Below are 24,898 nucleotides of genomic sequence, written 5' to 3' on the forward strand. Positions count from 1 at the left end.
TTCAAAACAAGCCGCAGACGGAAGCTCGGAGGAAAGCGGCACGTAGCTCACCGGGGGAGAGAAGGGGATTATGGGGGATTAGGGCCCTCTGTTATCCTCCACTTTTCCTCCCCTCAGCACCTTCCCCGGCTCCTTTTGAAGTTGTCAAAACAGGAAAAGTTTGTGTCCTGAAATCTCTGTCCCCATTGCTGCGACCCGGTGATGTGTTAACTTTATTTCCTTTGGAAATACAATTTTAGACACACAGCATGAGTGAATTTGATTTCCAGTAAACAGGTAACGGCATTTCCTCACTCAGCTGTCTGTCTGAAATATTTCTAATATGTTGATCTGGTTCGACTGGTTTCCTACATGTCTGCATCATTATTTTTTTAAGCCGTTTCCCTGTGAGAAAGCAGCTGTATTCCTGCTGTGAGTGTTAAGCATCTGATTTGTCCAAAAAAATCACCACACACAGGCTTTGTTTGGATTACAAAATGTCATAAACAGAGATTTATGCCTGGATTTATGGGGGTTTTTTTGGCCTTCGGATTTGTTATTTCAAACTTTTTTTTTAAACAAAAGGAAGATGTGTGGTTAATTGATGTCTGCTTTACTAAACTAGACAGACAGCAGCAAATGTGCTGCAGCTCTAAATGACACTTGGTTTCTCCTTAAGTGCACTTTGCTTACATCATGTGTTTGTTTTGGTTGATGTACTCGGAGAGTTGTGTGTCGTGTGCATGCAGCCAGACAGTCATTAGAGCAGGAGAGACAACAACACACCCAATAATACTACATTCACTTAAAGAGCTTCCCTCCTAATCAGGCTGTTTATGGCGCACACTGCTCCCGTTTCATCAGAAGGACGTTTGAAGGACTTTTAGTTCGGGGGGCCGTGAAGCAGCGTGTTGAGAATCAAGTGTCCAGTGTGTTCACTTGCATCAAAACAAGTAGTTTAAAAAAAATTATAAACGTGTTTGCCACAAAAATTTGATATACTGCAATCATATAATGAATCAGAGACTCAGTAGCACATCAGTCACCCTTAAAAACACAATTCAACAACCATAACATCCCATTGGTGTCAGAACTGTGTCTGACCTACTTTGGTCTCCAAAGACGTCACAAAACCTAAAACCCTACGTCAGCGACCCCTCCATGTGGATATATTTCAATAATAGGTCTGACGGTTTCTTTGATACTGCAGCACATTGGCAGGTTTTTATTCGTCAATTTTTCTGACGACCACAATTCTTCTCTTCGCTGCCAATTTATAAAAGCTATTCGAATCAGGCACGGCCGGCTCATCACGCTTCGACGCTTTGCAAATGTAAAAGAGGTGAAATCAGAGCGGCAGTTCACAAACCGACGGATGACGTCAGTGTTACTTGGAGGATGCTGACTGAGCCTCGGACCTGTTCACTTTATCTTTAGTCTTTTAGCACAAAAACATGTATGTAGTCATGAAGTGCTTATGAAGGAATCTTTTACATCTGATGTACAGCCTTACAAACACACTGTGATGTTATTGATAATTGCTCCACACTGTGGTATCAATAGCAATTGATTTCCAGCCTTGTGCAGACTGACATCAACTGTTTGATGAAGTGCAGACGTTCTGCCCTCCGGCCGCTGAAGTGCTGAGCTGCCACAATTAGAGGGCACGCACGGCTGTCACGATGCCAGCGTGAGCATTAAACGTGTCCTTCCTCGGCCTCCACACGGACACTCGGCACTCAGACTTCAGACCACAGGAAACCCAAGACTCGACCTCCTGTGACACAGCGGCGACCTACAACCACAGCAATCTCAAAAATAGCTGCGACACCGAGCCGGAGTCGATGATGATTCTCGCTCAAAGCCACCAAGTGAATATTATCGTGTGTGCTCGACTTTTTTCCTCCATGCAAATTCCCCGCCGTGGGTGTGTTTGGGCAGGTGTGCGCCAAATGGTGAACAAAGCCTGGGGCCTCTTAACGAACCTGGAGCACAGATCCGGTTAAAACAACGCAGACCTGACCCCAGATCAGCCTAGGTAATATGGAAGCTCTGAGCAAATGGGAAAACAAGAAGCTGCAGGCATCATCTGGTTGATATCGGCCTGCAAGAACGTGCCCTTCACAGGAAATCCTACGTTCTGTTTGTACAGCGAGGGCGTGATCAGACGGCAGGCAAAGTGACTTTCCCCAAAAGCATATTTGTTCTGAGATCGTCTTTCAATAGAGCTTCCTTTGCATCTAGTTTTATGGTTGTAGCACTTTCATAGGGTAATATCCCCCCCCCACCCACCCACCCACACACACTCCTGCAGCTCCTCTTTAAACAGCAGTTAAACTGAGATAGATGCAGCTGATGTGGGTCAGTCAGTCAGTCACGCAAGCACAGAAACCGCCTGCATTCGTTTTCAGGCTGTCTGACGCTCCATTTCCGTGCATCCTGCATGTCCTCAAAACCCTCATTCAGCCCGTGTCTGGTACAAAGTGTTCAACCGCACACGCACACACCCTCGACATGAAGACACAGTCTGAGGTCAGCTTCTATCACTGCACCACTTCCTGCTTGCTTGCTTCCTCATTTTGAAGACAGGAAGAGAAATCAGCAGCCCCCTCTTTCTTCCTCACGCCATCCTTCACTTCTCACCTCACACCATTTCCATATCCATCTTCTGTTGTTTTTAAAGAGCCTTTGGGACAGACATGCGATATCTCTTCTCCACACTAATACTAATCCAATCTTTATTCTTCTCTCAAGCTCAATTAGAAAGTTAAATCCTGTTAGTTTCATTATGTCACTCGCTGTATTGTAGGGCCTATTTGACGGCGTCTAAATAGATAATGTATTTTTAAATTGTTCCCTCCTTAAATGTGCGTCCCTGTCACGTTTTCAGAGCGGCTGCGGGCAGCGGCGGGTGACACGTGGAGCTGACATCAGCAGGAAGAAAATACAAGCCGAGGCAAGAAAGGAGGCGAGCACTAAACACAGTGGAGAGGAGAGGGAGAGGCATGCTGTCCAAGTAGGGATGACAGTAAGCACAAATTATTTCTGTTCATACACACTCACTGCTGCACTGGAGAACCGTGTGTCCTGACAGTCAGACATATAACACCGCCACGTTTTAAATTATACAACATGATTGAACGATGATGACGATGGCAGCTAGCTGGAAGACAAATCAAGGTCTGATCCGGACGAGGGAAAAAGTACGTCGTCGTCTCGATGTTTGTTGGAGGAGTTTACATCTTCCCTGTTTAAAGAAATAGAAGCAAAATGCATTAAGTTCGTCAACTCAATTAAACTTGGAGGGAAGGAAACAACGAGTCAGAGAGGCACTGATCGTGGTTTTGTGAAAGAACAAATTAGATCTGTGATTACAAATCTATACAAGAGATATAATAGACACACACAGTATATACTGAGTTTATATATCGGTCAGCTCTGCTGTGGCCAGTGTGCTATAGTGACCCCCCCCCACCACCACACACATCACGACCATCATCCCTCCTCCTTTTAGCTGAGGGTTTTTTAGGCTTTGAGAAGTACAGGGTGTTCCAGCACAGTCTGTACATGCAGTATACAGCAAACCAGCTCGTATCCACACACACACACACACACATATGCATCCACCTGCTCAGCCTGTGTGCACACGGACAAACCAACATTTCCATTCTTTGCATTGTTTTTAATATTTCCATCCAGACTGCAGAACATCGTGTCCTCCTCCGAAAGAACAGGTGCAGAGTTGCATTAAATATGAGCGTCTGGCACGGGACACGAACGCCCGCAGCACGATGCATACACAACATACACAGTGTCATATGGTGTGAGTTAAAGGTGAAATACAGGTCAGAAGTTGGGAAGTTTGTGGGGAAACTTTGGGGATAAGGTTTTCTAGGATTTATGAGTCATCGTGTATCTGATTCCATCTTTACTTTTCAATCATAAAACCATTTCTGGAAGAAAAAGCTAATTTATTAAATAATTCAAAACTAATTATAAGGAAAATAGAGATAAATACTTGAACATAAATTGAATAAGGACAGTATGTTCCAATGCACCGGTGTGTATTGTCATTTGTTGTCATTGATTTAATGTGGAGCAGCCTGCAGTTTATATCTCATCGCCTGCATCTTCAAAATCTTCTCACAACATATCTTCTTTCGCTCCTTCATCCAAAACTCACACTAACTCTGTATTTGTAACTTTAGAAATGTGGGAATTGAAGCTCGGTGCAACTCACACAAACTCGGCCAAATGAAGGTGCACAAAGTAACACACACACTCACGCGCTGTCAGCGGCAAGTGAAAGCAGAGGAAGGGTCAGTGTTTCAGCTAAAGTCACGAAGCAGGCAGCAGAGCGTGGGCCGGTGTGTGAAATACTGCACATCTCGAGAGCTTCCAACAACAAACTCTGCCTTTTTCAGGCCTTCACCTCCTCACGATTGTCTGTTTCGCAGCTGAGTGTAATTTGTCATTTTTACAACGTTGAAGTGTTAAAGCTCACAAAGGCGGCTCGAATAAAAAGCTTTGACAGTGAAGCTTGTAATACAACATGTTCCAAAGGATTATTTCCCAACGGAGTCCCCCTGCAGGTGCAAAGCGATCGGCATGAAGCAAAGCCTGATGTAATACCACATTACAATAATGACAACATTCAAAATTCTTGACAACACGAGGGCTGTGTTTCTTCATGCAAGAGCCACGCACACCGCCGATTCTCCCTCTGAATGTAATAGCAGCAGGAGAAGGGCAAATATTGGTGTCTAAACACCCCCACACACACCTGGTGCACAGCACTGAGTGGTAAACAAGCAGCCTCTTCACAGGCAGGAGTTGAAAAGGCTGCTGGGTTTGTTTGCATGATGTGTTTATCTCAGTCTGGAGCCTCTTTTTAAAATGTAAAAAGGAGAAGTCGGAGTGATCTCCACTCGCCTGCAGCAGGAGAGATTCTGTAAATGTCCTACATTTAAGCTGTTTCTAGTGTTTATTAGGTGTTTGTGGGAGATAAAGTCGAGCCCTTTAACATATTGCTTTTGTAGCAGCATGAATAAGGCAGAATAAGAACCATCCTTATTCACATGTCAAGTTTTTTAGTGCTGTTACATTACACCAGTACTACTAGATTGATCTGTGAATCCAGATTTCTTTCTAATATCTGTCCTCATGCAGAGGAATCTGAAATGTGAGTGAACAATACCCTATATGGGGTTTTGTTTTGTGGTTGTTCTCATCCATATAGGAAGATTATAGGAACAGAACAGGGTGAAGGGAAGGCCGTTGTTCGTGTTTCTCATTGGCGATGCTGAATGCCCACTGAAAAGAAAAAAAAAAAAATCACTGCAGAGTGCTAAAGCTGCAGCTGTGGTTTCTGTGTGAGCGGGAATGAATAGGGAACAGTTCGTACGGGGCAGCGCGGAGCTTTCCCAGCGCCACATGTGAGAGAGGAAGAGGAGCTGTGGAGAGGAGAGACACTTGAGTTGGTTCCTCCCCACCCGTGCTGCCGTCTCGGTTTCATTCATAATTTACTGCCCCACTGCTCCGTCTGCAATTAGGATACAGAGAGGAAACAAGCTAAGGCAAGCCTCCCTCCTCCTGCTTGCACGCACACTTGCTTCCTGTGATGTAATGGGCGACCCGGGACTCCCTGCTGCTCCCCCTAGCTGCCCTACTTTCTGCCTGTGGAGGAGCAAAATCAGCCTCCTTATCTCTTGTGCTGCTGTTTAACGACAGGCCGTAGCTTTTTATGGTGTATGTGATGGTGTAAAGCACGTAGTGCCCTTGACGACACTGTTTATTTACCATGCTATATATAAGTAGTGTGCTGGAGGCGTGCTGCTAGTTGGTAAGGATCAAATCTGGTGAAGATCACGTTCTCAAATTTAGCCGATCTTTGAGAAGATGCATGTGTATCAGGCTAGTTTCTAATCTGGGTCACCGTGTACTTTTTACAGAAGCAGGTCAGATTAAAACAGAAGGAAGATTAACAGCGTAATGATACTGAGCGCTGGACACGTGCATTATAAGAATCTGGAGATTAAATCATCAGCTTTGCTTATATTTCACACAAACTAGATGCATCCAAAAGACACTGAGACAAAAATTGTCAGAACATTTTGAAGGGAGACGGGAGGGATATAAATAATAGATAGTCAGGAGTCTGTTCACATTCAACAACACAGTGTACAATACTGCTGCTGTGTGATGCAGAACATGCACACATTAATCAACACCTTCAGCAGATACAAGGACATGTTAAACTTCTTAATGGGTTTGGAGTCTGGATAGCAGGGCGTTAATGTGTGTGTTTGCTTGCGTTGCTCAGGTCAACAGCAAAGTGGAGCTCCGTTTAAGGCTCGCTTTGTGGGTTAAACGTTTCTTTTATTACGTCTATTTTGGGCCTGGGCTATTTTGTCTAGTTAAGAGACGACCTTCTTCAGCCACGTCATGCTCCCAGGTTCACTCATCCCACTTTCCCGTCACTAAGTCACAGCCAACTGCGGACTATGTCCTGTCTGTGCAACTCATTACATTCCTCAGACTAATACCGGGCCGCGCCTTCACTTCACCTGGTTTCTGTGTCGAGGTGATGCCAAGAAAAAGGGCATAGCAACCTCTTGAAACTAGAAATGTTCAATAAAAAAACGCCTACATGACTCACCAGGAGGGTCTTTTTTTGTTTGTTTTTAAAGCTAAAAGAAGAAAAGGAAAACCTTAGTCACCAATGAATCACTTGCTGACAACTATTAAGGCTTATCTGAGCGTATAAAGGCAACAAGAACAGGCAGGCTGTTTAAAGTTTGCTGAAAAGTCAGCAGGTGTTGTCGGTAAACTGGCAGGCCGGTGACATGCTGTTTAGTCTAACGAGGACCGATGGGAGCAATTAGAGGCCGGCAGAGTCCCAGTGGTTTCTCTGAAGGGTTTCCCCTCCTCGATCCTTTTCAATTCTGCTTACCCACGCGTTTATTTTCCCTACGTCGACACAGACGGGTTCCCATGAATCTTACTGGATAACTTTACACAGACGGTAATTACTTGAACAAACAAAAGAAGGTAAATAAACTACCAGGTCTCAGGAAGTAAATCCCCACTCAGGCTGACCGTAAGCAGCAAAGCCCCAGTTACTGGCAGCAGTGAAATATACACATGTTCGTCTGGGAAATGACACTCTTTAACTGTAACTGTTCATCCTTATGAGACGAGCTACAATCCTGAAATCTCCCCGTGACAATAGGGAGGAGGGAGGACGGTCATTTGGGACATATTTCAAATGTTTTTCTTGGCAGCTCAGCTACAGCTACAGGTGCACATGTGCACATTTTAGAGACCATGTAAGAGTCTCATGCCGTTTAAAACACACCACACAACCATCCAAATAAAAACGTACTCCCATGGTGCATCAGGCTGGTTTGTTTTTAGCTGCGTTGGCCACTCTGTCAATCTCAGCAGTCAACGTCAACCGACAGGAGCAGGAGTCCAAGAATTTACTAGAGAAATCCACACAACTATCTCTCTGCCTCCACGCAGCAAAAACACGGGCAGCTGGCCAGAGGAGGCACAAGCAGCTGTAAATGTGCCACACACACACACACACACATAATCATCCAGGAGATGCAGTAAAAGTGGTGGTGTGCAGAGATGCAACTCTTTTATATGCAGCTTTTATAACAAATCCCCTCAAGATAAAAAAAAAAATGATAGCCTGACATTAACAGTGGAAGAAAAACAAATATATCTCTATTATGTGATCATACAATCATGATGTCTGCTACTGTGCAGTGGGACAACAGCTACGATCCAGGGCCCAAAACTACCTATAGTCAAATTAACTGTTAAAGGACGGTAGATTAATAAGAAATTATCATATAATTAAATTACAAACAGCTTCAGAAGTTATAAAAGACTCAAGTTGTGCTGACAGACTTCCTTTGTTGATGTATTATATTCCAGCTCATTGTGTTGCGCAATCAGTGCTAGTATTTAATACATGGTAGCTCAACACCGACTTTAACTGTACTGAGTTATTGCACTCTATTGTTGTTATTTCCACTATTTTCTGTTGGGAGCCAGTTTTGTTGGAGAAGCAGAATTCATGCAGTAAGAAGCGCATCGCATCAACCGATGATGATTATGTTGCACGGAGAAATAAATGAGCTCAGACGTTCAGCAGAAAGCCTCTCAGTCGGTGTGGAAACACGTTTCATTGGCACATTAATTAATTAACAGGTCAGGTCAAGGTGAACACAAGGTCAGAGAGATGGTTCTTGTAAGGAGATGGAAGTTTTTTAAAGATTTTTATTAACAGATTGCTTTGTTAATGGTGAAAAAAAAGATTCATGGATTCGTTTTTCATCTTTTAACATGAGGAGAACGCAAAACTATTTATTAATCATGTAAAAACAGCCTTTGAGGAAGATATACTTTATTAAAACGGGTTGTTTCGTGTCTTTTAGAAGAAAATAAATTGAATCGACTTCTCCATGCAGATTTAATTTCCCTCTTGCTGGTAAATCCCTTAACTCCTCTTCTATTCATCAGCCGAGGATATTTATAAATGTCGCTTGATGCCAAAGTGGAGTAGACTAATGTGTCACAGCCAAAGGAAAAGAAAAAAAACAGCATGTGGTAGAAAGCTGGTGTTAAATTCATTCCCTCATTACCTCGGTTTAATTAGCTCGGAGTGGCGGCATATGAAGGCATTTATTTTTAAGTATCTTATGAAGGAACTGACTGCAAGTCGTAGTAGAAGCCATTCGTTATGTAACAGCGTGCCTGACTATGGATAACTTGCATTACTGTGGTCGAAACACAACAAAGGACAGCGAGTTTTGGCTTAACAGTACTGGAACATCATGTTCATCTTCATCACGAGAGTAAAGTTTATTGAATCATAACTAAAAACAGAAATGTTTTTGCCCGAAGGCTGGAAACTACTGTATCATCGCTGCAGTGTGTTTCTATTTATACAGCACTGTCCTTTCTCAGAGGATGTTTGGGTCAGTTTGAGTAGAGGAGGCTGGAGGCTGAGTAGATGCTAATGAGGTGAGTGAATATCAGCCACACAATCCGGACCGACACACTTCCCCCAGCGCACCTTGAAGGAAAATGGCCCACTAAACTACAATTCACGTAGCAGCTTTAGTTTACGAGACAAAGCTTTTAGGGTAGTTCATCACACCTCCCATACAGTCAGTTGAACTTTCTGATTGTAAATTAAAGCTGTAATTTAGTGGCTCACTGACTGTACAAGTCAAGTTATCTCTGGAAACCATCCGGAGACACAAACGCATCAAAATGTTATCAAAAAAAAAAGAAAGAAAGAAAAGGTTGTAGTTTTTTAGGCTGATTCATTGTGATGTGCAGGGATTTTGTGAAAAGGCAGTTTCACTTGTTTAATTAGTTTTGGAGTTCTGGTTGAAGTAGCACAGTCACGCCCTCGTTAGCCGGCAGTGGGACTGTCACCTCCAGAACATCAAGCAAACCGGTGAAGCGGAAGCTGGAACAGTGTGCACCAAAACAACACCGACCCGTCGACAGTTAGCGTGGACACTTGGCTTTTGTTTTTGCATGGGTCAGTGCCGCGGACGACTCGTTGTCACCGCCTGACCTACAAATCCCGTCCCACGCTCTGCTGATGCTGCAGCCGATCCACAGGACAAGTGAAGCACAGACAAAATCACACGGCTGTGATTAATAAACTGATATATCTTTATATCTGCGGTTTCTCTCCAACAAAACTTCGTAAGGAACACATTCAGCAAGAAAATATTAAAATCTGCTGTCAACCTGTTTGAACAAGAAACCAGAGTTAAACAGATAAAGTGACACATTTGATGGACAATGCTGCCCCCAGCTGGTCAACTTTAGTAACTGCAACAATCCCTAATTGAAATAACTCGTAATAAACGCAGGTTTCCATCAAACCTAATAAAAACTCTACAGTTTAACGACCACCGACCGCTGAGTCCTGCGACGACCGCTGCTGCCTCTTGAGCTCGGCCAGCTGTCTCCTCATGTGGTAGATGTCGTCAGACAGTTGCCTGAGTAAAGCAGAGACAGTTTATTTTGCTTTCTTCGCACGCAGATATTAATATCACATCACGGTGTCATGTCGGCGGATGCGTTTGCATTGGGTTTCACCTGTGGTCGGCCTTGGCTCTGCTCAGCTGGCAGCGGAGCCGCTTGATGATGGCTTCGTAGCGCCTGTTCTGGATCTACAGCAACAGAAACACACCAAAAAGTTTTTAATGACGCTGAAACATCATTTATGTCATTTTCAGATTTCTAACTTGGTCATTTAGCTGTTTTTTAGATGTATTTGTATCCAAGAAATTTGCATTTTTCACTGTTTTTAGATGGTTTTTAATAGATTTGAATTAAATCTGTAGATTAACTGATGAAGACACAGTTACTGTATGCCGCTGTAACTGTTCAATGAATGCACAACGACCTCTTTGCCCTACCTCGATGTCTTTCTTTATCTGGGCGTGAAGCTCAAACTCTTTTTGCAGCTGCTCTCTCCTCTCAGCGTTGCTCGCCCTCTTCACAGAGATCTCCGCCTTCAGAGCATCAATCGCTTTCTGCAGAGAAAAGCAAATACAAACAAAGAAAGTAGTTAAAGAGCAGAAAAAAAAAAAGGATAATTCAAGATCATTCAGGTCATTTTTTCTCACCTTTGCCATCTGTACTGTTTTTCCATTCGGATTCTCCAAATCTTCCCTCAGCTCCTCTTTCTTCCGAGTCAGCATCCGGACGAGCACCTTCTTCTCCTCCAGCTCTTTACGGGCCTCCGTCCGACTCGCCGCCTGTAAAACAGCTGCCCTGTGACCCTCCATCTTGCGCCGGTAGGTGTTGAACCCCGCCGCCGCCACCAGAGCAGCCTCCTCCTGCTCGTTGATGAGAATCTGGATCTCTGCGTTGTCCCCGCTGACGGATGCACAGCGATCGTGCAGGACTTTCGTCTGCCGCTCCAGCTGCTCCACCTCTCCTTCCAGGATCAGCAGCTCCCTCACTTTAGATCTCAGCTGCTGCTTTGCTGCCTCACCTTTCTTCTCCACGTCTGAAAGTGTCGCCTGGAAAAGGAGGGCGAACAAAAAGCCTCAACGAGGCAAACTTATCGATGATATGGAAAAAGGACCACAATCATTTTGCAGACAATTTTAGGGCCGGGGTTGCATGTAGATATTCAAGATCCAAGTTTGGTGGAGGGGTTTGGAAGTCCTCCCCCAAAAAATGTTTGATCAAAGATATGCAATTTGTTTTAAGTGCACAATGGAGAGAAAACGTCAGTTAATCAGTGTAAGTTTGTGCCATTAGTGAATTAAAGATAAACCTGCAGGGAGCTGAGTGTCCTCTGTTTCTCCTGCAGGGCTTCAGTCTGGGCAAAGCCGTGCTCGCTGACGTCCTCCACCGCCCTGGTTAAAGAAAACCCTGCATGTTCCCGAGATCCTGAGTTAAATAATAATAATAATAATAATAATAATAATAATAATAATACTAAAAACGTTAGAAACCACATCTTCGTTGTTCTTTTCAAGTGTGCAGCCAATAAGTTATTTCGTGTCAGCAATATTTCCAAATGTCATCTTTTGATTTTGACAAGCCGGTGACATTCACATTAATACTCAGCAGCTGAAACATTGAACCATTAATTTGATGCACGTGACAATAAACATTAAACTACTAATACAGCTAATAATAATAGCTAATAGCGTCTCACCAGAGTCACGGTCGCCAAAGTTTTCCATTTGGTAACAACGCTGATATTCACTAAATACGCTTTTCTAAAGATAAATAAAGTTTGCGTTTAAGCAACTGAAGGTCGAATGAAAAAAAAAAACGTATTATTAATTATAGTTTTTGGACTCTGGTCGTTATTGTACCGTAGCTGGAAGTCACACTCCGGTCCACTAGGGGGCGCTACCGCAACCGTAGCTGGAAGCCACACTCCGGTCCACTAGGGGGCGCTACCGCACCCGTAGCTGGAAGCCACACGCCTTAAAACAAAACAACAACAAAAGAAAGGAAGAAACCACAGCAGCCATGCCCTGCTTGTAAAGACTTTATTTTACTCCATTTGTTGTTCGTTAACAAATGAATTAAAGCGAGATGCTCGTCGGTCGCTGGTTCCGGCTGCGCTCCTCGCGTGGTGTAGTTTGCGTCAGCGGCAGATTAAAAGGAGGGCGGAGGTCGGCGGATCGTGCGGTCGTCCCGGAGCGCCTCTCTCACGGTGACCACACCGAGTCCGTGCAGAGGTATCTGCGGCAGCTCGTGGAGGAGCACGGGCACCTCAGCGAGAAGTTGGAGCGCGCACACGTCCCCGAGTCGGACAGAAAAGAGCTCCTGAAGAGACGCGCGGAGCTGCTGCCTCTGGCGGATGCGTACGGGAAGCTGGAGGAAGCCCAGCAGGACCTGGAGGAAGTCCTGTCACTTCTGCACAGTGAGTGTGGCTTTTAAAATCCTGCGTTTCTCTCAGTGAGACGTGTCATTGCAGATTTTCTGCTTTTCATCTCCCGACTGCAGGTTGTGCCGGCACCGGAGATGAAGATGCACATCTGACGCGGCTGCTGAAGGAGGAGGATGCGCAGATCTCCGGCAAGATTGTGGCCTTAAGAAAAGACGTAAGACCACAAAGAGGTGGTTCATTATTTGTGTTATTATGAATGTGTGTCACAATGAGGATGTCTCCTGCTGCGTTTGATCTGCAGCTGATCAAAGCTCTCGTCCCCACCGACCCTCTGGACTCCAGTGATGTTCTGCTGGAGGTCGCATCAGGACGGACGACGGGAGGTACGAAGGAACACGTGATTTACATGATTGTATGTTGGTTTTTTTTCCACTTTCTAATGTCTGTTTATCTGGTTTTCAGGTGACATCTGTCAGCAGTTCACCAGAGAAATGTTTGACATGTACCAGGGCTTCGCCTGCTACAAAAACTGGGACTTCGAGGTTTTTAACTTCACACCTGCAGAGTACGGTGAGTCATATTTCTGTCTGTATTTCCAAAGGGTCGTGACTCTTGCTGCTTCCTCCTCCGGCCCACGCCGAGACACTTCCACCGAGTTTTTATGAAAATGGAGTTGATCGTTTTTCTGTAATCCAGCTCACGAAACAGGAACTGTAACACTGTGTGTTGCAGGTGGTTTGCACCACGCAGCAGTGAGAGTAGCCGGGGAGGACGTGTACAGACATCTGAAGCATGAAGGAGGAACGCACCGGGTGCAGAGGATCCCCGAGGTCGGCCTCTCCTCCAGGATGCAGCGCATCCACACGGGAACCATGACTGTCATCATCCTGCCTCAGCCGGTGGAGGTACAACTCTCGTTCTCTGTATTTATCTCTCTTGTTATCCCGGTTTTATTTTTTGTCTCGTGTGTCCTGCGTTCACAGTGTGACGTCCACATCGATCCGAAGGATCTTCGCGTCGACACGTTCAGGTCTCGAGGTGCTGGCGGCCAAAGTGTGAACACAACAGACAGCGCGGTGCGCGTCGTTCATCTCCCCACCGGTGAAACACCACAAGAGTGGTTTTTTGTTTGTTTTTTAAGCTTCTCCAGACTCGTAGTTTTTTTGTTTTCTTTGGAAACATGAATGAAAATGTCCCAGAAACATGTTTTCGTGGTTATCTCACCCTTCCCAACAGGTGTTTCTGCTGAGTGTCAGCAGACCCGCTCCCAGCTGCAGAACAGAGACACGGCCATGCGTGTGCTGAGGGTCCGACTCTACCAGAGCATGATGGGAAAAGAGACGGAGCAGAGGCACACAGCCAGAAAGCAGCAGGTGAGAGAGCCTGGAAAGTGTGTGTGTGTGTGTGTGTCTGATATCATTCGTCCTGTTTGACCTTCGTTCACTGCAGGTGGGCACACGCTCCCAGTCAGAGAGGATTCGAACCTACAACTTCAGCCAGGATCGTGTCACAGATCACCGCACCGGATACGTCACTCGAGATATTAAGGTTAGACACGAACGAAAGGCAAGCGTCAGCGCGTCTCCACCGGTCTTTGTCAGCGCATTTTAAAGTCGACGTCATGTGTGTCTGTGTTCAGGAGTTCATTAGAGGAGGGGAGGCGCTCGACCACCTGATCGCCGACGTCCTGGAACACGCGGAGAAGGAGGCTCTGCTGGAGGTGGTGGAGGGCAGCAGCCGGCTGAAACCACCGGAGGCCGGACGGTCCGCAGACTGACGCCCGCCGCACCTCACCGCTCACACGGCACGGCAACGCAACGGAGGCATTTCTCAGAAACATCTTGCAGCACTGCGGCTGCCCATCAGGACATATTTGATGTTAATGGTGCAGTTTACTGTGTAATAGTCACGTTGCAAATGCTGCTACGGAAGACAAACTTCAGCTGCTACAAAGAGGTTGTTATTTTTCATAATGAAACTCAACTTATATGTTATGTGTCCTGGTATTTACCTAAATAATATTGCAGCTTTATAAATGAGTTCTATTTATTTTGAGAACTAAACATGACTATCTTTTAAGATGAGTTAGGTGCATTTATTTGTCAGTTTGCTTGTCAAGTTGAAAGCTGCATATATAAGTGAATATACAAGTAAATATTGCGCAATCTCAATCTACCTCGTTCTCTGGCCTTGAACTTCTAATACACACCAGCAATAACGTCATAAAATACCGTAAAGAGTCCATCGTGGTTCTCTGCCAATCAGGGTGTGGTGAAACCACCTATCAGCCTCACACACTCTCACACCCTGCATGTGTGCCAGCTGACCAGCGACCTCCAATATGATTCCTGTCGTCACTTTAGCTCTTAATTTGCAGTAAATTCATGTTTTTTTTTCACCACGACAGCCGGATGAATCCTAACTGTTGGCTTATTTTTGATCAGTCTTTACTCAGGTGGGATTGAAAAGCTTCAATTTCCAAAATACTTTCATTTATTAAGATCATATCTTCCCATCTTTAATCACTTCCATCCAAATGACAAACATTGCAACGCTGTTTCCACAACGATGATTTACTAGATTTAACCTACAAGGGTAAAAAAATACAGATATGGAAGTACAATAAGTTTTTGGAATTGCTTCTTGTATCTACGCTTACTAGACTTACTTACAAGGCTCACATTAATTATCAGAAAGATTAAAGATTATCATACTTTCTGCTGATTATACAACTACCATTATGACAGAAAAAAAATATACAAATTGTCCAGTGGGTAACATTTTTAGGATTAGAAAAATATTTAAGTTTTAAGAAACAGATTTGAGATTTTTTTTATATGTTTCTGTGAACAATTTGTCTTTAAAATATGGAAAAGAAAAAAAATACACTTCAAAAATCAAAACTGTACATCAAAACGTCAAACGTTCCTAGAAAAAGAGTTTTATTTGTGTAAAAGTCTCTTTCTGTTGCGTTCTGGCTTGAATTCTTGGTTCAGTCGTCATCGTCTCTCTGTCGGAAGCTCCTGGATTTGCCGTTCTGTGTCTTGTTTTTCCTGAACGAAGCCGGTCCGCCTTCCTCTCCCAGGGAGGTGATGATGCGCTCCTTGAACTTGGGCTTGGGCTCCGGCGGCAGGTCGGTGGGAGCGCTGACGGCGCTTCTCTCCACTTTTGGCAACTGTAAGTCCACTTTTGCACTGGAGAGAAAAAAGAAGAAGAAATACAGCGTCTTCAGTAGCTACTAGCACACGTATCCTATCGGGCTTCTAATTAAACAGGTTCTCGTCACTTACTATGGATCCTCCACTTGCTTGATCTTTTCCCAGACCCCATATGGATTGACACCTTTTGGCCGTTTGGCCCGTATCTTCCACATTGTTGCCGGTTCCTGTGTCTTCTGAGGCTCAGCTGTTGTGCTTTGGACCACCTCCTCCTCCTCTTTCTTTTTTTCTTTGTCATCCTCTTTTGGAAAATCATCAGTGGTTTTATCTTCTCCTTCTTTTTCCTCGGCGTCGGACTCTGCTTGTCTTTTCTAAAAAAAAAGAGGAAAACTGTCGAGGTTTTTTCTACACAGAATTGTGATGAGCGGAAGTTTAAAAATGATCCTTCTGAAGTCTCGTTGAGTGACGGGACTCGTCTCACCCTGAAGCTGATCTTTGGGACTTTGGGCTGCTGGTCTGTTTCCTCTGGGACTTCAGCCTCCTGAGATGCCGGCGCCCCGTTGGAGCTCTCCTCTCCTCCTCCTGAGAGCGGCTCCGGCTGAGGGGTCGAAGGCTCCTCCCGAGGGGTCGAAGGCTCCTCCTGAGGGGTCGAAGGCTCCTCCCGACTCTCCACCTCTTTGTTGGACTCGGAGCTGGATGCAGACACCTCAGTAGAGGCCACGTCTGCTGGGTTCTTCCAACTGGACTCTTGAGAGGTAAGAAAAAAGAATGTGATTACCAGGCATTATCTCCATAAAGAAAAGGAAATAAAATCCAGAAATGCAGCAGATTTAACAGTTAATTACAGTAAACTAGATTAAAAAGATGTTCCACCTCCAGTCACTGTGTTGTAGTAGTATGTGAAACCATCAGGACTGACAGCTTCCATCCAAGCACAGCCCGGAGAACTCTGAAGAGAAACACAATGTTGACATATAAATGCAAACCCCGTTTAAAATTAAATGAATATAAAAACTACAAGATGCTGCAGACTAGAAAATAATTACGTTAGTTTGTTCAGACTGTGCAGAGGCTGAACTCGCTCCGTGGAAAACCTCCGGTTGGCTCCATTGAGACTCTGTTGTTAAAATACAAAGACATGAATTAAAATGTGTGAGAATACTGTGGATATATGTTGGTTAACAAAGAGCAAGTGTGATTTCCTCACCTCCAGTTATTGTGTTGTAGAAGTATACGTGTCCGTCATCTGACCGCCCTTCAACCCAAACCTGCATGTTTCTTTGCTCTCTGGGCCTTTTGTTTACTTTCTGTTCTTTCTTCTGCCGTTTCTTGGGCTGTGGTTGTGCCTGAGGTTGCGGCCTCGGCTTTGGTTTTGTTGGTGCCGGTGCCGGTGTCGGAGAGCTTGATCCTAACACAAAGATACTTCATTTAAATATTATTAAAAGAGCAAAGACTCCTCTTGAGGAGCTCGCAGGTTGCATACAATTATTAATATCCAACATTTACCGTCTGCTTCCCTTTCTATCCTCTTCAAATCTTCCTGATATGCCTTCAGCGCAGCCTCCTCCATCGCCGCGAACTCTTTAGACATACGCTCCTCCTGTTTTGCCTTTTCGATGCTCTTCTTCTTAATCTGCAGACGGAAAGATAGTGCGAGGTGAGTGGCAGCAGCTAGTAGCCAATAAGAAGACAGCTTTACAGTCGTGGTAGGAAAGTCTGGACCTTATCTCTCCTGCCAGACATGTATTTATTAGCTGTTATTAGTCGTGTATGTGTGTTTCACTGAGGACCCTTAATGATAAATACTGTATGATATATGTGCAGTATAATCTATATATATATTTTTTTTTTTAAACTACATTTCTGAGAACGTAAAGAGATAATTTTGATATTTAATCTGAATGTAAAATTCAATTTAAACATAAACTTTACTCAGCGAAGGTACAAAATAAACTTCAACTGCAAACCAATCAACATTAAACAATATAATTATGCTTATTTATGAAGAAAATATGATGTAAACAGCCACAACTCCCTGCTTTAAAACCGATATATATATATATATAAAAAATACATGTTATTACCTCTGAAATTTTGGCAGCCACATTTTCTTTGTGGTTCTTCCCTCTTTCGTGGAACTCGACGCTCTGCAGAGCAAAAACAACAAACAACAAACAACAAACAACATCAGCGTAACGTGTCAATATATTTGTCCTCGTAAACAATAAAACTTGTTATCTGTAGACCGACTCACAGGTTTGTTGTCCGCAATCCAGCACTTACAGTACTGGCAGAACTTCCTTGGCTGGGACTTCCAGTAGTCAGCCCTGAAAATGCACCAAACTATTATTATTATTATTATTATTATTATTATTAACAACACGTGAAAGAGTCAAGATTGCCTTTAGCCTGCAGAGCTAACGTTGCTAACTGGTTGAATTCCTGGGCAGGGCAGAGTAATTAACAGTATGTGTTACACATCATAAATATATACATGTATATATCTCTCATTACTTACATTTTAAGCCTGTGTGGTCAAAACACAACGGCGAATTTACTTGGAATCAAATATAAAGGAAACCGCTTCACACATTTCAAGAATGACAACACTGTCCATTGGTGATGGCGTCATAAGCAGTCGCCGCACAAAGGAAAGCCGGGAAGATAAATTGGAAATAATGCAGGGAAAACGTCAGAATAAAAAAATACATATAAATTCATAAGTTTTCAAGCTTAATGAGCTACAGGGTTGCTAAGACCACCAAGGTTTATTAGGAGGTCAATAAAAAGTTACGCGGTGTGTTTTAATGAATAACGAACAAAAGACGGACGTATTCAGGACATATCGAGATTATTCGTAACAGTGTCGCATTGTCCCATATGGTCTAGCGGTTAGGATTCCTGGTTTTCACCCAGGCGGCCCGGGTTCGACTCCCGGTATGGGAACGTCTCTTTTTTTTTTTTTTTTTTTTTTTTTTTTTCTTCTAAAATGTAATATAACAGATGTTCAAACCCCGCAAGCAAAGACAACACGAGTTTTATGATTTTTTTTTTGATCATATTTGGGTAATGCATATTAATAACGACATGTTTTGTATTCGCAAACCCGCAGATGAGTGCGTCATCACTCAGGGCCAGAGTCGTTACGTTTGAATGCGGCGACTGACCCACCGTCTGAACGACCCGAGTTTGCGTGGAGCCCTGAGCCGCTTTGCCGGCGGGTGGTAATCGGTTTCCTGCCCATGAAAGGCACCATGGCTGCGTCCTCACACCGGATGATGCTCGGGCCGCTGGTTGCTGCCATCGACCAAGGCACAAGCTCGACTCGGTTTTTGGTAAGACGAACCGGGGCGGGACGGGACGGGACGGACTCCTCACCGGAGGTGTGACGTCGTCATGTCTGCATCATAAACGTGTTGGACCCGCAGGTGTCCTTGGGTGCATCGTGTCCAGCATATGTCTTAATAACTGAGATTAAAGTCTTGTAAATAGATTAAAAAAAAAAAAAAAAAAAAAATATTTTTCTGATTTAAAAAGTTCACTATTTCCTAATCTGCTTTCAATTTCTCTTTTTACAATTTTAATTGCAGTATAGTTTATTATCAAATTGGATTTTCTTTCAGCACCAACCGTGACTTCTTGCACAGATGTATTTTTAACTGGTGATAATTGTTGAGACTGTTGACACCGGCTGTTTTGGGCTGTTTGAAGGTGTTCAATTCAAAGACAGCAGAGCTCCTCAGCCATCACCAGGTGGAGATCAAGCAGAGCTTCCCCAAAGAAGGGTGAGTGAGTCTGAATCACTCTTCGGTACATACGTTCCCAAACAAATGCACCCTGAATGTAAAATGATTTCACCCTGTTTTTGTTTTTCCTTTTCCAGATGGGTGGAGGAGGACCCCAAAGAGATCCTGCAGTCGGTGTACGAGTGCATGGAGCGGACGTGTGAGAAGCTGATGCAGCTCAACATCGACATCTCAAACATCAAAGGTATTCGGAGGAGTTACCGTGAGCTGTTGAAGCAGCGCTTCGTCCACATATCAAATCTTTTGTGAATTGTTGCTCGATTGTTTTTTTTTTTCTTCAGCTGTCGGAGTGACAAACCAAAGAGAGACCACGCTGGTGTGGGACAAAGAGACGGGGGAGCCCCTCTACAACGCCATCGGTAATGCTGTGAATCTCTTTACTTTAGTGAACTTAAGATCGAACTGCTTCTGATTTGCGGGTGCTTGTTTGTTCAGTGTGGTTGGACCTGCGGACTCAGTCGACGGTGGAACGTCTCATCAACAAAACTCCTGGAAGGAATAAGAACCACTTGAAGGTGCAGGCTGTTATCTGATTGTTTTCAATTGCTATTATAACTTTGCCGTCTTGCAGCCTTTTTGACTTGTTTCTGTCGTCCTGCAGCATAAAACGGGGCTCCCCATCAGCACTTACTTCAGCGCGGTGAAACTCCGCTGGCTGATGGACAACGTGGACGAGGTCCAGGAAGCCGTGGAGTCGCACCGCGCCATGTTCGGCACCATCGACTCCTGGCTCATCTGGGTAATAATGAGCCGTTAAGTGAGACGCTCCTCCGTCGGGATGCCGAGGAACTCACCCGATGTGTGATGTGTGTGTTTGATGTCTGGCCTCACCAGTGTTTGACAGGAGGTAAATCCGGCGGCGTCCACTGCACAGACGTGACCAACGCCAGCAGAACCATGCTGTTCAACATCCACTCCATGGACTGGGACCCGGAACTGTGCAAGTACGACAGCTGACCTTCGATCTCGCCTGTCGGTTCTTTGAAAGCTTGTAAATAACAACGAGCCTCCGACACCCAAACCCCAAATCCTCCGCCTCCCCTCAGATATTTCGGTGTCCCCATGGAGATCCTGCCCCGGGTGAGGAGTTCGTCAGAAATATACGGCCTCATGGTGAGCAACGCCAAAATCCACTTAAGCCTACTTACAATTTCACTGTGAGCAGCGTTAATATGAACTATTAATCTTAATGATGTCACTGCTGTGTCCAGTGTTCAAAACAGCCCACTAATAAGATACGTGAGGTTTGTTTATTTGATGTTTTCGTGCTCTCACTCTGTTGAAGTGCATGAAGTTTGACTCAGAAATCCTTTTAGGCATCTTTTCTGTGTGTGCCATTGTCTCTCTTCTCTCACTGGTAGAAAATATGTTCTAGCCGGGTAAGTGACACTCGCCATCACTATTTACTCCTCCTCATGCAAAAAAAAATAACCCGTCCTGCTTCTCAACAACACGCCATCACGCAGTGCATTTCCAAATATCCAGGTGAAGGCTCATGTTATAAATCGTTTTATGTAGAAAGCAGTAGGTTTAATAAAAAAAAAATTTTTTTTTTAATTAAAAAGTCTGATGAAACGTCATAGAATTAATATTCGAATGCAGTATTTGAAGTGTAAATAACAACATGACATCGTACACACAGTACAGGCTCCTTTGGAAATGTACTGGATGGTCCCCCTCCATCCCTCATCGCTTCTGTGGTGGCACGCTACTCAGCCGGTTGTCATGACGCCCTCAGCTTTCTAATCAGGCCCTCGTCCTCCGCCACGTCCCAACACATCTTCTAAATCTCTTCACTCTTTGGCGGTTTTATTTCATCGACTTTCTCTTCTCTTTTAAAAAAATAAATAAATAAAATCTGTCCAAAGGGAAAGCTGCACGTAGGAGTGATGACATTTTAATTAAAGCAGGTTCACACTCACCATTTTTGTGTTCCCTCAGTGTTTTCACTTTGCTTTATTTATAAATCCTGTGGTAGAAATGAAAATAATTCAGTGTATTTCTGTTATTTGGCCTCGTAGTCAAATGACCAGTGTATTTTCAGTGTCAGGACGACGTTGTTGCTCATAGTGATGAAAAAAAGATGTTTTTTTTCATAGATTTTTGTGAACTTGCGTTTTTCTGTTGGTGGTATTTTAGCATCAAATATGCACGCAGGTGTTTGATTTTATATGTCTGATAATCGGTCCTGATAATATCAGCTTCTACTTAACATAACAGACAATTCACGTCTTTTTTAATTTTTAAGTAATAATCCATTGTCAAACATGTTACGACCAGAAGTAAATCAAGTTATAGCAGAAACAGAAAGTTCCCATTCACTGACTAAACATGGTTTTATGATCTTTTATGACAGAAATCAGGGGCTCTTTCAGGTATTCCCATTTCAGGGGTGAGTTAATCTCAGTTTTTTTACGTCACCAACATTGTCACGGTGCTTCATGTGCAATAAAATCTCTGTATTTTATTGTAAACAGTGTCTTGGGGATCAGTCAGCAGCTCTTGTCGGACAGATGTGTTTCCAGGACGGGCAAGCTAAAAACACGTACGTGACTTTTGAGCTTCTTCAGTTCATGGCTTCTCCTTTGTTAGAAATCCAGCTGAAAAGGTTTATCATCTGTTGCAGGTACGGGACCGGCTGCTTCCTCCTGAGAAACACTGGATCCAAGGTACTGGAGACTTGGAACGAAAATACTAACATCTGCACGCATTTGCATACAGTGACATTTTTCCTGTGTTGTGTTTTTCAGCCTGTGCTGTCAGATCACGGTCTTCTGACCACTGTGGCCTACAAACTGGGTCGGGACCAACCGGCCTGTTATGCACTAGAGGTACATTATAACATACTAATTATTCTTAATTAAAATGTGTAAACAGTCAAATAATAGTTCACATATTGGTACTAGTTTTCTGTGCGTCAACCCTTTTGTTTTTTCTGCATCTTTTCTGCAGGGCTCCGTGGCCATCGCAGGAGCTGTGGTCCGTTGGCTGCAGGACAATCTCGGGATCATTGGATCATCGGAGGAGCTCGGTACATCCTCCTCCTCCTCCTCCGCATATTCGGGGCTGTGGTGTCATGTCATGTCTCGATTATCTGTAAAAGATGCAACAAACAAGTGCAAGCATTTCAAGGAGCTATTATCAGTAACATCCCACTTCCTGTCCTGTTTCTGTCCCTGTACAGAGAAGTTGGCTGCATCAGTCGGCACGTCCTACGGTTGCTATTTCGTTCCTGCGTTTTCGGGTCTTTATGCGCCTTACTGGGAGCCGAGTGCGAGAGGGTACGACCACCAGCTGCTCCGTAGTGTGACCAACATCTCGCAGCGCATGCCCTCTTAACAACTCTCTCTCCGTGTCACAGGATCATTTGCGGGTTAACTCAGTTCACTAATAAGAATCATCTGGCGTTTGCGGCACTAGAAGCCGTCTGTTTCCAGACACGAGAGGTGAGAGCTTTCTCCTGCTCTGAATGGTCCTCAGAGAAATGTCCTGCACCAGCTTCATAAGTGTCTCGTCAGTGTTTTTTTTTTAAATTTGTTTCGATGCAGGTTTTTATACATTAATTGTAAGATCTGTTTGGCTGCAGATACTTGACGCCATGAACCAGGACAGCGGCATCCCGCTGACTCAGCTCCAGGTCGACGGAGGGATGACGTCCAACAGGTTGCTGATGCAGCTGCAGGCCGACATTCTCTGCATCCCTGTCGGTGAGACGTCCTTTCATTTCCTGTCTCACTTTATTACAGCAGAGCCACGTGGTTCCATATTAAACAAACTGGCCGTGACCAAACTGGTTCTTCCACTGGTGAGTTCTCCCTGGCACAAAATTGCCTCTAGATTCTTTCAGACCGTCTCCAGAATGCAACCCAAAACACAGCTCGGTGCTTTAGTGTTATTCTAACGAAGAAAAGTCTCCGTACTTCTACTGACTGTCGTTATCACCTGTAAATGTCGCGTTCATTGTTATTTCCAGTGAAGCCGTCGATGCCGGAGACGACGGCGCTCGGTGCAGCGATGGCAGCCGGATCAGCGGAGGGGGTGAGCGTGTGGAGTCTGAACCCGGAGGACCTGAGCGAAGTCACGTCGGAGAAGTTCGAGCCGCAGATCAACCCAGAAGGTAACGGCGTGCTGCCGACGGGACGACGACGACCATGCCCTGTGTGTCATCAATCGCTGCTGCTTTATACAAACTTCTCTCTGTGCTCAGCAGAAAGCGAGTTTCGGTACGCGAGGTGGAAAAAGGCGGTTCAGAAATCCATGAACTGGGAAACGACGGAACCTGTGTGTAATGGAAACGGTCAGATATTCACATTATTATCATTATAAACTTTATTCATGTACAAAATGTGCTTTACAAGACAAATAAATGCCCAAATATTAAAGGACAAGTTCACATATTTTATAGTCTATCTTAAAACACGCCCATATTTACATTTAAATCTACAATGCTGATCTTCAGTCCTCCGAGTCGTACCATAATAATTGTTTGAGCTTTGAAAATTGTTTCCGTGTCCAACTTTAAAGGTGAAACCAGTATCTTCAGCAGCGTCCCGCTGGGCTTCTACATCATGGGCAGCATGTTGATGTTAGTCGGTGCGAGATACATCGCAGGTCAGTGGCTCCTTCAGGATGTCTGTCATTTAACATGTAGGAAACAATATAAAAAGAAACGTAAGGTTAGAATAAACCATATTAGATTTGATGTCCTCAAAATAACACCTGCTCTTCTTCGCCATGTTTCTGTCCACATCGGGTCACAACCAGGCTCAGAGTCCTGAAGGCATTCAAGCAAGCAGAGAGGAGAGAGGAAACCTTCACTCTTCATGGTGGAACACTACTCTCGTTGCACTCTTTCCCAAAAACCATCCCAGAAGAAAAGTAGGAAATCTGGATGACTTTGAACGGTTTAATGGGGCTTTTTCATGATTCATCTCACTGTTTTTTTTTCCCTCTCTATGGTAGACAGGAATTTAAGCAAGAGTGTGCATGCAGTATTTCTGTTTTTTTACTGGGTTGATATGGTATGAATTTCCGAGCTTGTGTATGTAATCAATGGTAATTCAGATTGTTGTTGTTAATGTGTCCACAGCTGCGTGTCCTGAAGTACGCTTGTCTAATTTGCATTACTTCATTGTCGTGGTCCTTTAACAATCATCTTGTGATGTTTTGTTGTTAAAGATCTGCCATTTTGAGCAACAGGAGGGTTTTTTTCCGAGCACTTTATATTTTTCCGCTGTGCACTAACAAGTCTATATATATACAGTATATATATATATATTTTTGAAGAGGTTGGGATTTTGGCAAAGACCGTGAGTTAGTCTGTAGTTACAAAAAAAGAAGGATGTTGCTTTTAGTGTGAACTTCTACATGAATGTTTGTAAAAACTGTAAAATATGTTTTCTGTAATGGCAAACATGCAATTAAAGGCGAAGATGAATCGATTTCTGTGTTATCAGATGCTGCGGCTTTAATTCCTTACGTGGTTACGTGATGTTTGAAGTCAATCTGTGCCTCCTTTAATGTCTTCAACACAGGCTGGACATAACGGCGGC

General features: G+C 44.1%; 4 protein-coding genes and 1 non-coding gene across 6 annotated transcripts; 3 read left to right on the top strand and 2 right to left on the bottom strand.

The window, feature by feature from the left end:
- Positions 1 to 8,319: 8,319 nt before the first annotated feature.
- Positions 8,320 to 11,781, bottom strand: LOC138207139 (coiled-coil domain-containing protein 122). Its single transcript, XM_069164175.1, has 6 exons — positions 11,696 to 11,781; positions 11,309 to 11,406; positions 10,650 to 11,048; positions 10,440 to 10,556; positions 10,117 to 10,190; positions 8,320 to 10,016 (listed from the first exon to the last, which is right to left on the bottom strand). Exons 1-6 carry the CDS (start codon positions 11,721 to 11,723, stop codon positions 9,920 to 9,922), a joined length of 813 nt encoding a protein of 270 aa, XP_069020276.1. The 5' UTR covers positions 11,724 to 11,781; the 3' UTR covers positions 8,320 to 9,919.
- Positions 11,782 to 11,966: 185 nt separating this feature from the next.
- Positions 11,967 to 14,557, top strand: mtrf1 (mitochondrial translational release factor 1). The gene is made up of 9 exons (XM_069164174.1): positions 11,967 to 12,415; positions 12,499 to 12,596; positions 12,684 to 12,765; positions 12,845 to 12,952; positions 13,115 to 13,287; positions 13,366 to 13,483; positions 13,619 to 13,755; positions 13,832 to 13,930; positions 14,022 to 14,557. The coding sequence occupies exons 1-9, from the start codon at positions 12,085 to 12,087 to the stop codon at positions 14,157 to 14,159; spliced, it is 1,284 nt and encodes a 427-aa protein (XP_069020275.1). The 5' UTR covers positions 11,967 to 12,084; the 3' UTR covers positions 14,160 to 14,557.
- Positions 14,558 to 14,577: 20 nt separating this feature from the next.
- Positions 14,578 to 18,153, bottom strand: wbp4 (WW domain binding protein 4). Its single transcript, XM_069164173.1, has 10 exons — positions 18,059 to 18,153; positions 17,795 to 17,867; positions 17,625 to 17,687; positions 17,047 to 17,173; positions 16,748 to 16,948; positions 16,587 to 16,657; positions 16,414 to 16,489; positions 16,022 to 16,287; positions 15,673 to 15,911; positions 14,578 to 15,576 (listed from the first exon to the last, which is right to left on the bottom strand). Coding segments are annotated over exons 1-10 (1,320 nt in total). The 5' UTR covers positions 18,061 to 18,153; the 3' UTR covers positions 14,578 to 15,374.
- A 261-nt stretch (positions 18,154 to 18,414) lies between these two features.
- trnae-uuc (transfer RNA glutamic acid (anticodon UUC)) lies at positions 18,415 to 18,486 on the top strand. The gene has a single exon. It is a non-coding gene; the product is annotated as a tRNA-Glu (tRNA).
- A 207-nt stretch (positions 18,487 to 18,693) lies between these two features.
- LOC138207141 (glycerol kinase) lies at positions 18,694 to 24,787 on the top strand. 2 transcript variants are annotated; one of them, XM_069164177.1, is made up of 21 exons: positions 18,694 to 18,875; positions 19,252 to 19,325; positions 19,424 to 19,530; positions 19,628 to 19,705; positions 19,782 to 19,861; positions 19,948 to 20,085; positions 20,181 to 20,290; positions 20,393 to 20,459; positions 20,708 to 20,725; positions 21,703 to 21,738; positions 21,824 to 21,891; positions 21,973 to 22,015; positions 22,097 to 22,177; positions 22,299 to 22,377; positions 22,531 to 22,627; positions 22,708 to 22,792; positions 22,933 to 23,053; positions 23,320 to 23,463; positions 23,554 to 23,643; positions 23,871 to 23,957; positions 24,111 to 24,787. In XM_069164177.1, the coding sequence occupies exons 1-21, from the start codon at positions 18,783 to 18,785 to the stop codon at positions 24,122 to 24,124; spliced, it is 1,710 nt and encodes a 569-aa protein (XP_069020278.1). In that variant the 5' UTR covers positions 18,694 to 18,782; the 3' UTR covers positions 24,125 to 24,787. The 2 variants fall into 2 exon arrangements, with proteins under 2 accessions (XP_069020278.1, XP_069020280.1); XM_069164179.1 differs by having other exon boundaries at positions 23,557 to 23,643.
- Positions 24,788 to 24,898: the final 111 nt, after the last annotated feature.

Source organism: Embiotoca jacksoni, unplaced genomic scaffold (assembly GCF_022577435.1).
Source record: "Embiotoca jacksoni isolate LCO1_2020_lvr unplaced genomic scaffold, fEmbJac1.0.p SCAF_30, whole genome shotgun sequence".
Lineage (NCBI taxonomy): Eukaryota > Metazoa > Chordata > Actinopteri > Embiotocidae > Embiotoca > Embiotoca jacksoni.

Coding starts and splice junctions, on each gene's coding strand:
- LOC138207139 (XM_069164175.1), bottom strand. CDS start 11,723: ATGGAAAACTTTGGCGACCGTGACTCTG. Junction 11,407..11,695: donor CTTTGGCGACCGTGACTCTG/GTGAGACGCTAT, acceptor GGGAACATGCAG/GGTTTTCTTTAACCAGGGCG. Junction 10,191..10,439: donor AGATAAAGAAAGACATCGAG/GTAGGGCAAAGA, acceptor CTGTTGCTGTAG/ATCCAGAACAGGCGCTACGA.
- mtrf1 (XM_069164174.1), top strand. CDS start 12,085: ATGCTCGTCGGTCGCTGGTTCCGGCTGCGCTCCTCGCGTGGTGTAGTT. Junction 12,766..12,844: donor ATCAGGACGGACGACGGGAG/GTACGAAGGAAC, acceptor TCTGGTTTTCAG/GTGACATCTGTCAGCAGTTC. Junction 12,953..13,114: donor CTTCACACCTGCAGAGTACG/GTGAGTCATATT, acceptor TGTGTGTTGCAG/GTGGTTTGCACCACGCAGCA.
- wbp4 (XM_069164173.1), bottom strand. Junction 17,688..17,794: donor GGATTGCGGACAACAAACCT/GTGAGTCGGTCT, acceptor TTTGCTCTGCAG/AGCGTCGAGTTCCACGAAAG. Junction 17,174..17,624: donor TGGCTGCCAAAATTTCAGAG/GTAATAACATGT, acceptor TTCCGTCTGCAG/ATTAAGAAGAAGAGCATCGA.
- LOC138207141 (XM_069164177.1), top strand. CDS start 18,783: ATGAAAGGCACCATGGCTGCGTCCTCACACCGGATGATGCTCGGGCCG. Junction 20,086..20,180: donor TCGACTCCTGGCTCATCTGG/GTAATAATGAGC, acceptor TGGCCTCACCAG/TGTTTGACAGGAGGTAAATC. Junction 23,464..23,553: donor GCCGCAGATCAACCCAGAAG/GTAACGGCGTGC, acceptor CTCTGTGCTCAG/CAGAAAGCGAGTTTCGGTAC.